Below are 13366 nucleotides of genomic sequence, written 5' to 3'. Positions count from 1 at the left end.
TAATTGGGCGAAGCAAGTGATTGCAGATACCTGCGCAGCTCTTATAAAACAAGAGTGCACATGCGGAATTATGGGTACAATTGCAAATACCACACATCTACTCGCTGCGTTCCTTTGGGAGCGATGAGGTTCCAAACTTGCGCTTTACACTCGGAGGCTCCAAGCCAGCGCCATCTCTGTGGCCCCACTGTGATCAGTCCCATTAAATGGTCCATATGGGGGTTTCTGGGCAGTAGCACACTGTTCTTGCTGGGATGTACAGCGAGCTACGTACACTCTCGTTATATCCTCATAATCACAGTGCACTGCTGGATTATTTCTATGGGCTTCAACGTGGTGTTTTGCTTCGGTTCGAACTTTTTTATTTTCCCCAGTCATCTACTGATATCAGCTACCTCAGGGATCCACAGTCAGCACTCACATCCAGGCTTCTCTCTGTCTCTCCCCTTACTTCACCCATTCGCTAGTATCCTCACCCACACTTCTATAAATATGAGGGAACGTTGTTTTCTAGCCGTAATGCATTTCCAAATTGCATTGCAAACAGTATTTTGCGTTACTTTTTAGAGAATGTATTTACATTCGATCCACACGCATTAAAAACTGAATAAAATATTCATTTGCACATGCTTGAACATTACTCGCATTTAAGTCACTCTGCATCAAAGATTTGCAGCGTTACAGATTGTGAATGCATTCGAAGTGTGGTGTACCAAAGAGTAGATGCTCACAGTCTGTGTGAATGTGAATAGGGGGCAGGAATAACTTGATATCAACTTTAGTGGCAACTAGAGACAAGAAAAGCTCATATTGTTGACTTACTGTGCTTTAGATGATGCACATGGTGAAATATTTCCTCTTGTAAAAGTCTCTATATCCACCCTTTGAAATCAACCGTACACCTAACCTTTCAAAAGGTTCTTCCGTTTTTCTTTTTTTGCATTTAAAGTCATTATTAATGATAAGATCCTTGCTTAGAATATCTTACTTTTGTATGTAAATTATTTCCACAAAAGCCTATATCTCATGCTCTGATTAAAAAAAAATAAAAAACGCCCCACGACTATAATAAGGTTTTTCATGATATTATAAACGCAATACGTTTTTGTCCCCCCAAACAATATAATATGTTTACATTTAAGCCATTTGCATATTTTAGCAGGAGAAAAACAATGGAATGAGATGAACATTTGAATGCATCCATGCATGAGGGCGTGTGTAAACCTTACTGTTTTATAATGGTTGTGAACCGGCAGTGGAATGTAAATTATAGATTGAACGACATACATTATGATGTAAGCATTGGGCCCGGTAATTGTAATAATTCCGCTGAACAATACGCCACGTTGTGGCGTGCAGCACACGGCTTCCCATAGTAAATCCCCATACACTTTAAAATCACTCAAGGGTGTTTATTGTGTCTAAATAATGAATAGACACCGCCTTTACAAGTTGACAGTGAAAGATTTCTGGTGAACTCCCCTGATAGAATGCATTTCACAGTAAAATAATTTAGCCGAGCACGGAATAAAAATGTATGCAATACTCTCCTCTTGAATTAATTTCCTAATTCTGTTTGGTGGATAGTTGTTTTACAGTCAGCGTTTTGCTGCGCTGATGAGGAGGGGGATGAGCGAGTCACTAAGGTTTGAGGCCCGTGTTAAATATTCTGTTTTGTCTCCCTCTTGTTCCAGATGAACATGGACATTTGAAAATATACCTGCCCAAGAAGCTGCTTGAATGTCTACCAAAATGCACCTCGCTGCCAAAGGAGAGACACCGGTGGAACACAAATGAGGTAAGGCCGCTGCTCCTTATCGTACGCGCTGTGCTCGATCCAGCCCTTTACAGCGGCGCCTCTCGATAAGACACCGTGTTCTTTCAGGCCTTTCTCACACATGCGAACTCTCTGCTAAACAACACAACACCTTTTCCAGTTAGTGCCCCCATCCACCAAAAAAACTCTCTTTTAACTGCTTTCATGGGTTGCATATTTAAATATGATAAAAGTCAACCTTCAGATTAAAGCAACTGGACCAATCAACATGATTGTTTTTAACCGTATGAAAGGTTTTACACTATTATTCTCATATTTTCTATTTATTTTTGATTGACTTCCCCTTTGCAATAATTTAAGTGAAATGATTTTTTAAATTTTCACAATTCAGCTGCATCACAGTTTTTACCCCAACATAGAGAATTCATTGCCACTGGGTTTTGCATGGATAGCCTGACCTTTTAATGGTGATACAGCATGCTCTTTGCTCGAATATAAGAATTATCCACAAGATAAAATACAAAAAAATCTCGAAAAACGTCTATCTGATCTGGCAGTTTATGTTTACTATGGATTTGCCAGCACTCGAAACCCTGTTTGGCATAAATCGAAGGTTAAAGTCAATTGCATGTTGAGTTTTATTCATAGAACGTCACTGCTGCCGTATTTAGCGAGTATTATGAAGGACTATCGACGTGAACATAAACAGTGAGGGAGATAACGCATCGCTTTACAAATCAAATCTGAAAATGCTTTTGTGAGAAGATGTCAAAGATGCTCTTTGCTATGGTTTTCCTTTCTCTCTTCCTAAAGGTCCGAAGGACGTTTTGAATTATTTTTTTGATCATTTACTTTAAGCAAATGTAGCCTTGTTTGACTTTTGTGATGTTAAACATGTTCAGAAATATGTCAAATATAGGAACGTGGAGTGGGAATAGTTACTCTTGTGGTGTGAGGTAAACATATATCATGTCATCGGGTTTTTAGTGTAGTAAGTTTCTAAACACAAAAAAATTGGGATACAGCCCAAAACAATCTTCACACACACACACACACACACACACACACACACACACACACACACACACACACACACACACACACAGTGACATTATTCTACTGCATGGACCAGCATATATTGAAGTCGTACTGTATTTCCCTCACAGGGACTGACTGTATGTTGCTTCATTTGCCTCAGAACTCATTGGCCAACCTTCTTCTCCGGGGACAGGTTGATGAGTTTGTCCCTGTTGTTGCTTCTATTGATAGACACGAAACCTGGTTGTTCTTTTTTTTATGAATAAATGGGTGTAATTATCCCTAAATACACACTATGATGAATCTTAAAACCAATATGCAAAAATCAACCAACCATGCTTTTGATGAACACATTGTGACCAAATAAATATAGTCATCTGCGGTGATGAAAGTTAATTGACTGAAAAACCACCAGATGATAAGGCCCCAGACAGGCTCGCTTCTGAAGGAACAGGATATTAAAAAGGACAATCTGTCATTGACGTACAGTTAAATATTATCTTACACGGACTTTGTGTAGTCAGTATTTGAAAAAAAAAATGGATGAAGGAATCCATTTATCTGTGGTAAAGATGTGGATGTGTAGAACTACACACAATTACAGTGGCGATTACTGCGGCAACAAATACACATATCACTTGCCGTCTCCGTCCAAGTCTCCATCTGTCATATCTTTGCTCACAAGCCCGGCCCTAAAAAATGTATAACGCTCGTGTGTTTCTAATTGGCTGATGTTGTAACTTGTTTGCCCTCGTCTGACCTGCATTGTGCTGCTAGCAGTCTAAATTAATTAACGCAGCTTTGAAATTGATCTCAAAATGTAAGTCTAAGCATTTGCTAGGGGGGGGGGGGGATAAATGCTGTCGGCTACGGTTGTTAGCATGTCTTGCCATTTATTACCGAATTTAATCAGAACAGACGCATTTCAGGAATCACACCGTGTTGTTGTGTTGCTGGGCTGCAGATTCGGCTGTTGATGCTCGGTGGGCTGAAAAAAAAAGACGGTTCAGGTGTGTGTGTGTGTGTGTGTGTGTTGGTATGCATGCCAGTAGGGTTTTCCAGGGTTGAAGAGAGCGAGGCAACCTTTCCTAAAATCAAGGGCATTTCTTTTCTTCTTTTTTTTTTGTGCAGACCGTGCAAATCAGAGTGTTTGTGCCTCACTGGTAGCAGACAGACAGGCAGGAAGGGAGGGATCAGAGAGGCTCCTTGTCGGTGCAATTGTGTGACTCTTAGTGAAAGTGACACCTCATCAATTCTGTGCATATTCCTGGCACTAGCTCTGCATGCTTAATGCACTAATTTTCCACTTTATACGTCTAAGGATCCTCAGTAGTCTGGTAGGTTAGAGCCGCTAATGCTAATGCTCAGTTTGGCTGCTTTGTATTTGAAAACTACTGTTGTGGGTGTAGTGGGCTTTCAGGTCATAAAACATGGACTCTCCTGCAGACATCCATTTTTATTTGCATAATAGTTGAGGTGGTTATTAGCCAGTAATTCTCTGCATTTAAATGAACAGTGTTTGGCATTTAGGGGGATCTATTGGCAGAAATGTAATATCAATTTAATAAGTATGTTCTCTTTAGTTTAATCACCTGAACATGAGAATCATTGTGTGTTTATATCTACGTAGGGATCAGGTGCTCTTCATTTATGTTTTTCTGTGGTAACTGTTCTCTGTAGCTTTGTAACAAACCAAAATAACACAAATCGATTATGTTAACTGGGGCGACTTCTCTATGACTAAAACGTGCACTGTTTTGGAGAGGACACTTACAGCTACATGGGGAAAAAAAATCTTTATTTGGCTTCACAGTAAATGACTTTACCGCCCCCAGTTTGGAGAAGCATGCAGGGGTACTGGTACAAGAGCAAAGCAATGTACTGCTGTGGACGCGGACATCAGCAAAACATGTTTTTTAGCCACCTGAAAGAAAGGCCCACATAAAAATCAGTAAAATCCGTTAAACTGTACGCTATATTTAGAATATTTTCATTGTTTTCCGACTGGGAACTCGGAAGAATTTATCTACGCTTAAAAGCCACAATACTCCTTTGACAAAAACAGTCATTTTAGAGTTGCTGGTCTACCGCTGCTTGTGTGACTTTCTCGGTGGGCCTTTTTTCTAGGACGCCAAAATGTGTTTTGCTGTGCTGCCCTCGTCCACAGCAGTACATTACCGTCTCCATACTCCTGCATGCTTCTCCATACTCGGGCGTGATGACCTCCATCTACTGTAGGTAATACGCTGACTGGATAAGTAGCTCTTACAACCTCACTCCAAACAATCCAAACTATTCCCTTAACTCTCACAACTACCTCTCGTTATTGTATCCATCCATTATTTTTTGCACATTTACATAACCACTGGAACTCCAAGAAGGGATTATTTGTATTCCTGACATGACTGCAAAACCACTTTTTCAATTTGCACGTACGGCATGAAGGAATAATGATGAAGTGTCTATTGTTCCTTTCCCCTGCCGCCCACCTTTTTTTTGTGCGTTTTACATTAGTTGCACCTTGTTCAAATCTGGGATAATTGTGTTTCAGTTTCATTCAAGAAGAGGCACGCACGCTTCATTTCATTTTTACTTTTGGTGGAAATGATTGAGGACACAACTTTCTGCTTGGAAACTTTAATCTGGACGGTGAGTGTGTGTGTGTGTGTGGGGGGGGGGGGGGGGGGGGGGCTCTGGTGTTACTGGTGAGGTGAAGTGAAGCTAATGTAGAGCTATTCATTTTCTATCTCATTCGCATGATTCCCCTGTGTGGTTTCATGAGAAGAAGGTGTGCAGGAATACATTTCAAGCATTTACTGGAAAATTAGATAAACCAATCGAATCAAAATTCAAGGGAGGGGGCGGGAGTTTAGAGGGTTGAACGGTACTCTCGTCATTGAATCATGAGCAGCGTGCAAGCTACGGATATGCTATCAGCCTCCAAATTATCAATGGGGGAAGAAGTACCTGGCAGTGCTTGAGAATCGACAGAAAAAAAAACAAGGTTTTTATTGAAAGAAAGACAAAAGGAGGTCATGATTGTAATGAAAACAAATTGCAAATGATCTGACATTTCAGTGAGTTCTCATCTGATGATTAAATGAGACAAGCGCCACTTTATAGTTGGTCAGTTGCAAAATAATAAAACTTCCAGGAAGTCTTATATTCACCTTGTTTGTGCTGCTGCTCTTTCAGCCATTGATGTCCCCACGTCTCTCAGGTGAGACGCGTGTAACAAATCCTCACAGAATTCCTCTCAGGTCCGCTATTGTCTGCTCCGTGCTCTGGCACGATGACCTCTATTTTGCTAGACATTTCGCTCGAGATTAGAATCTTTTTAAAGAAGGACATCTCAAACAGGAAACGGCTTTGGGCTTATATCCCTTTCAAGATCAAACGGTGTCAGCCTGATGTTTGGTTGCGCTGGCATGAAGGTTGCCGGACTTGAGATGGTGCCGGAAGATTGCAATTTTTACCAGCGCCGTGTTCAAAATGCACTTCTTGCTCTTTGGTTCACTTTACAGCTCTGATTCAGGCTGTTGTGTTATTATAGAATTCAATGCACGTGTATCATACATTGGGAAACTACCAGTCAAAGAAAGGGACGACATTTTATTAGACCTTTTTAGTTTGAGTTTGCCCCTTAACTACCTACGCACTTCTGTAGCAGCTCTCATGGGCATAGAATATGAATGACAGCGTTTATGACTTGCTGCTGGAGTCTTGAGGACACGAGTGAGCAATATTTTCTCTGCCGCTTCACGTTGGATTAGATGCCTCGGTGTTAGCCGCCTTGCAGACATACTTAATAAGTGGCTCAAATCTGTGACATTATAAAGCATCGACAAACAGAGAAAGATTCGCCAATTTTTTGGGAGAAGTGACTCCCGGTCACTCAGTCTTAAAACGCAGAGGCAGAGAGGAGGACGGCATGAAGCCGTGGTTGAGGGACGACACTGGGCCTAAGCTGGTGTGACACGCTCCGCCTTTTAATGAACGGCACAACGTTCTGAGTACCGTGAGCTCCCACTCAGCTTAGAGGGGCGCTGCTTCTGAACTGGTGCTGAACCAAAGCAGACAAGAGAGCATCAGCTAAGACCTCCAACCGGCCCGCTACACATTTAATGCCCCTGTCGTCAGGAATAATCCTCTCTGCCTCACGCCGACGCCAGCAGCAAGCAGCAGCAGCAAGCACAGCGTGGTCCCCTCCAAGGACGGAGCATTTGGGGGGGGGGGGTGGGGGGGGGACACTTAGCGGACTCACCGGGGCAGTGGGTCACAGGGTGTAACAGGCAGCGAAACGGATCATCAAAAAGCACAACAAATGAAATCAAAGGCGAGATTGGATAAACCTGAGGGACTGTCGGAGCCATTATGAGATAGGTGCTATAATGATGAGCACAATTGGATGCAGTGTGGCGCAATCATTCAGCCCTTATCTCTGACTAAAACATGGTTTGTGTTAACGCGCTGGATGCCGCTGTGTTATCTTGGATCCTGCTGTATTTTATACAACAATGCACCCTCTTGACTACAATCAGTCATTCATCCGTTCTTTGAATGACTCTTTTTCAGTGGTTTTGTTTTGTTAAAATGTTTTAATTTAGAATATGAAAGGATAACATGGAGATTTTTCCCAGTGACAGGGCCATTCTTGACTATCTGTGACATTCCAGTTCGTCATGGTATCTCATGATATTCGATGCCACGAACATCCAGGTTTCTGATTTTCTCAGTTTCTTTTGTGCGTGCACGGGTAGTGTGGCAGGTTTGTCACAAAAAAAAGAAAGTTGTGGTGAACTTGTTGCAAATCTTGAATCTTGATCTTTTAAGTCCTTCGAGCCACAAGTCTCCAGTTTACTTCTGCGATGTGCAAATGAGTTTCGCGCAGGAAAACTGATTACAGTAGGTGGCGAGCGCCGCCCGGTCCGATCACACCCACCAATGATACGAGTCCGGCTGGTCAACATGGAGCTTTTACTGTTGAGCTAAACAGTAAAAGAGCCGCTTTGATTAACCACTGCAACGCGAATGTACCATTCTGACTAATCCGTTTGTAAATGTAGTTACTAGATGACAGTCAATCGCCTCACTCATTACATACATGGCCTTTGCTGCCAAGCGTCCCTGAAGCTCAGTAAGCTTAATGTTACATTTCATAAAATACAATCATTTCTTCCGTCATTAGCTGAGGCGCACTTTATTTCAGGCGAGGCGGGGACCCTCCACTGCCAAACACTGTGGGAAACCTCCTCCAGTCAGTGTGTGTGTTATTGGATAGACAGACCTCAAGTTGTACCGAGTATGCCTGCATTTATTAATAGCCCCGTATTCAACACCAGCTCAGCCTTCACAAACAAAACAAATTAGATTTTGTGCGGCGTGTTGTACTGCAGGCCTCAGACTTTGGCTTGAAACTCTTAGTGCAAAAGCTGGAGCGTTCCTTTTGGAGTCTCCTGACCTCATTAAAACACGATCTGGATAAACGCCTTCTTCTGTGGCTCAGAAGGACTCGTATTAGATATATCTGGCGACCTTGGTCAAATCACCAGGCGTTGGACCCTTCGTTGCCCGTTCTGATACATTTCTTCCAAACCTGAACGTCCGGACGTCGGTGCTCAGAGAATTCACCTAATCGAACACAAGGTCAAGCTTGATTAAATGTTTATTTGAGCTCCCTGCCATGCATGGCTTCTTTTTTTTTTAGTGGAGAGTAATTAAAAAGACTCCCACCATTTGCAAATGTTTGCAGAAATGTCCAATAGCTTCTCACGGGGCAAATCGGTGGAAATTAAAGGTCATGTTTGTCCATCCAGTCTGTTTATTTGTTTGTTTGTTTATCTGCGTGACTGTTGTTGTTGCTGCTCTTTCTTATTATTGTGGGTCCGACATCCGTGAACATGGCAATGGAGAGAGTAGGAGCAGATTCTGTGGGTGTCTTACTCTTAACGAAGGGTTCGGATTGTATTCATATCGGCTGTCTGTCAAACTGCTCGGTTGAGGTTTCGATGGCAAAGTGCCCGCGCGATTTATTTTCCGGCTGCTCAGAGAGCACAGTAATTCAGCCGCGGCGTCGCAGTGACAACTTTTCACTATTTCTTTTCAAAAGTGTTTTTAATAAGAGTACCCGGGGCTAATTTATGTCCACGTGTTGGTCGCGGTGATCATATACCTTCTTCTTAATGTAGTTTCCACTCAAATTGCAGTTTCCTAGATATATTTGGTGGCGCCTTTTTTTTTTTTTGACATCATTTGGCCGGCGAAAGTAGACGACGGGACGAGAAGGAATGGGGAGAGTTTCTCTTTGGATGGCTGACTTCGTAGCAACTTCCCGTGAGCTTGATAGCTTTACTGATTGCTTGTGTTGTAGCTTACTGTGAAGTGTCAATTGCAAGGCTACGATGTAGTCAGGCAGTTGTAATGGGAACCCGCCAGTCGGGGTCGTTGGAGGTGGTCCTGCATGCGACGGGGACCCTTTGCTTTTTTCCCCTGGATGTGCACATCCAGTCTCCCCTGAAGACGGGGGTATCCACTCAAAATTGCATGACCTCTATTGTAGCAGATGCAGGCCACTCTGTCTCCTGTGGGAAGCCTCTAAATTGAACCCAGCTTGTGTCTTTGATTTCCTTTCAAGCTCCTTCTTCCTTTCGGTCCCCCCCCCCCCCCCCCTCCTTCACCGTTATCTCCCGTCTCTTCCCCTTCCATCCTCATGTGTTCACTGAGCTGCAGAGCCATTCAGGTGTAGACGGGAACGATTTTCTACCTTTTCCTTCTGAATTTGCCGGGTCAGGATTTTTCTGTGCGGAACCATTTCGTAATGGAGTTTAACTTTATTTACTAGATAAAGGAAAATGAGTTCTGTGTTTTGATGTGCTCGTCTCTGTGCTTCAATAAGCTGTTCTATTGTTTCATACAGAGTAGATGTTCGTGTACGAGTGACTACCTTTGTTCTGCCAGCCGTGAGTGGGATTGAATGGCGGGAATCCACATTATCATATTCGCTTCCACGAGCCGCTCTGTAATCTAAGTAGCGTCTTGGAACTTTTAAGAGCATATTTGAAAGCTGAGAGGTTTACTTAAACTGAATCTGTGTGTACAATATATTGTATGTTTTTCCACCGGTGGCACCAGAGCTAATAAACATGTCTGAGCTCTTTAAAGGTGGAGCGTTTGTACATAATGATCACTCGTGTTCTTTGACTTATTTGGGATCGCTTCAGTGGGATTCATGTACATAAACTTTATTAATCAAGGGAGGTATCTTTTCTCTTCTTTAGGATTCAGGAGAGTTATTTCGCCTTTGTTCATTCTTAAAATAAGTTCTTTAAATTAGATAATATTTGATTATAAATATTGTATGAAAAGAATATAACCTGAATATGATTAAATTAAAAAAATATCTCTAGCAGCAATTAACAGATATGAAATTAACAACAAGCAAAATCAAACCATTTTTAAGAGAAAAAATTATGGAAATTGACCAAAATGGAATTAAAAAGAAAATCTAATTGCAACTTGGAAGGAAATCTGATACTCAGAGGAGAAAATATTTAATTAAAGGGAAATTTAGTGCCACGTTGACAAGAGTACACAAAAAAAGACGCATTAAAAGAGATTGAAAACAATTTTAATGCCAGTTGTACTCTTGTCGATGAACCCTGTGGAATACAAAAAAAGTGGCTTGATATTCTGTCAGAAGGGTGTCGGGAGATTTTGGCACACAAGAGCGCCGCTGCTGCAACTGGTAAGCTATAAAATGACTCTGTTCTGAATTATGCATATTATTTCGGGTAACGTATTATTCACCACCACTGCTATATTGTTCAGTGCGTTTAACGCTTTGGGACCCCAGCGCCTGTGCGATCAAGTTTTTCAGGCTGACATCACATCTTAACAATTACGTGAGAGAAGAGCCAGACACAGTTTGACGCTCTGCACTGTAGCTCAGATGAAGCAGCCTTTCTAGGGAATAAAGTGTCGTACCCCTACACCAGACTGTTAGGTGGCAACAATATAGATATTAAAGTACGGACGGACAGTATCGTGTAGTGGGAATGATTGTGTGTTGGTTGATTAAATGCCAATCCACCTGAATTCTTCCTTTTGTAAAACCCGTGATACGTGTTTCCACAATCATTTCTTTTAATACCTGAAGAGACTCGGGATGCAAACCCTGCTGTCACTGTCCTGAGCTGATGTGATCTGGCAGAAATAGCTCATTTTTTAACCGTATATAGATGGTAAGAATAGATATTTGCATGATTCATGTTACAGCTTTTTCCAAGCGAATAAAAAGACAATTTCTTTCAACTCAATATCACAGTTTTTGTAAATTGCAAAATTTGAATCAACACCTCTGAAGGTCTATTTTAGCTTTCATTATAAGGATGCAATGGGTTGTACTGTATTTGTTTCAAGGCTGCAGTGTTTTGATGTCCCTGGTATTTGGTCCGTCCCCTGTATATCCAGATTGGATGTTTTATCTACACTACTTCTGGACTACACATAAGCACCATCTCAGTTGAAACCCTTTTGGAATCTCCGGTTAAAATTGCTCCTCTGCCGGGCTGAGCTCGGGCTGAGTTCATATTCGGGATGCCTGCCCTTTCACTTATGTTTTTGTTGTCCATTTTTAGATGTTCTAAGTTGTTTCGCAACGCTTCATGCAGCTCAGTATTTGTTCGGCTCTACTGCTTGTCCCATTTATGTATTTCACCAAGGTTAAACAACAGCGCTGGCCGGGCAGAAGAACATCATGTATCTTTTTATTTTTGTGGAGAGAGTGAAAGCGGGGAGAGAGGCTACTTCAACGATTCCTCAGAGGACAGAGGGGATCTTTTTTTTCCTTTCTTTAAGAGTATCAAAGGAGCACATAATTTCCACGCTATATCGTGTTAGCAGGGAGTTGAGGTCGGAAGATACTTCTTCTGGCACCGGATGGAGGAGTCCGCCCTGACTCGCACTGGATGTTTCGCAGACGTTCTCCAGGAAATCCCTTTGATTGTTCTTCTGACTCAGTAGGAGGCCCGGCGTTTGGGTAATCACTGAAGGCCACATGGGTTATTCTGAGTCGTGGCATCCTTCCTGCTTACCCCGCTCCCTTTCTTTTGGTCCATCTCTCTCTATCACCGTCTCTCTTTCAATATCTCGCTGTCTCTCTTGTTGTGTGTTGGTCTTTGATCTCTAAAGGTCCTTGAGAACGAGGAGCCAGCAACAACAGCCGGCTGGGATTCTCTGTGGGCCTGTTTGGATCCCAGCCCATCATACCCTTTTCTATCTGATGGACAGCTCCAGGCATGGTAGTGCCTCTATAGCCCTGCTGCATTAGGCCTTCATCTGATTAAACCCTCTCTCATTGTCAAAGACTAGAAGGAGCTAGAAATAGGGCTATCATTGACCTTGTTTGGAAGCAGCAGGGACGGCCTTAAAATGCTAATATTTTCCTGCATTTATGCATCCTTTAATGTCTTTAGGAATTTTCTTTTTTTGCCAAATCAAAGAGGCTGTTAAGAATAAATTTGCTACTCTTCCCAGATTTGGGGAAACCTGCGTTTAATGGAGCCACATGCTGTCCTTCTTATATTTCGTATTTTTAGCTCTCCTCCTGCCCGTGTTAAAGCGTTTATGAAATTTGCAGATGAAGAGCATTTGGCAGGTTGACACCACCGTGGATGCACAGCTGACTGAGCTGTCGTTTTCTGTCGTATAAAACCTGGCTCTTCCATCTCGAAGCAAGGGTGACTAAATAACAAGGTGTTTGCATCAAATCAGATATGCTTATGAGTCAAGGAACCAAAATGATATTGATTTTGAAGCACGATTCTTTTATAACAGTGCAATACAAAATCAACAACCTTTTATAAAGTATTTATAAAATATTTGTTTCCGCTCAGACACTGCTACAAATACAGCGTTCTTATTTGAACCTGGGGAACATAACCTAAGGTTTTCCTTTTTTACCGATGATGGTAAAAATATATATCCTACTTTGAAACAATAATCCCGTATAGGTCGCCCTGACCTTTTGGGTTGTATTTCATTGAATCACAGTATCAAAGGTCACTCCCCGTAAATTCATTGTTTTTTTTTCTTATCAAAGCTGCCCATTCAGGCAGCTCGTAGGATCCCGGTCCTGCAGGATTCAGACGTCCTTTTGGTTGGATGTCCTTGAGGCCTTTGTTCATCTGGGCCGTATGTGAAGTCCCTTTTCTCTTCGATATGTTTACACATCAATAAAACTGGCTGAATTAAAAAAGTAAATACAGCTGACAAGGACATAATGATCCATCCCACAGGTCCCAGACCGGGAACTGAGCAAGTTCTTAAAACCCTTTTTAGTACAGATAAAGTTGCAGAATAAGGAAGCTCTCAGTAGGTTTCTCTTCTAATGGCTGTTTAAAGTGATAGGTCATTCATTCTGTTCCTCTCTTCCTTGAAGTCATTCGCGGAACAGAAGCGACAGAATCCACGTCGTTCTCTTCTTCTGTGTTTTGCTCTCCCGAAAGTGTAAAAAGTCAACTCAAATCCCTCAACCAAATTATTTCCAGAATG

The 13366-nt window shown here is 42.1% G+C and overlaps 1 protein-coding gene across 1 annotated transcript in view; it reads left to right on the top strand.

Annotated features, from left to right (window-relative positions):
* The window catches only part of camta1a (calmodulin binding transcription activator 1a), a 266168-nt gene that overhangs the window by 11608 nt on the left and 241194 nt on the right, over positions 1-13366 (top strand). Inside the window, exon 3 of the mRNA XM_076092062.1 lies at positions 1695-1798. Coding sequence (XP_075948177.1) covers positions 1695-1798 — 104 coding nt within the window. The remainder of the gene's footprint in view (positions 1-1694; positions 1799-13366) is intronic.

This window comes from Anarhichas minor, unplaced genomic scaffold (assembly GCF_050575085.1).
Source record: "Anarhichas minor isolate MPS153535 unplaced genomic scaffold, ASM5057508v1 ptg000003l, whole genome shotgun sequence".
NCBI classification, from domain to species: domain Eukaryota; kingdom Metazoa; phylum Chordata; class Actinopteri; order Perciformes; family Anarhichadidae; genus Anarhichas; species Anarhichas minor.
This window is presented reverse-complemented; position numbering and strand designations above follow the sequence as displayed.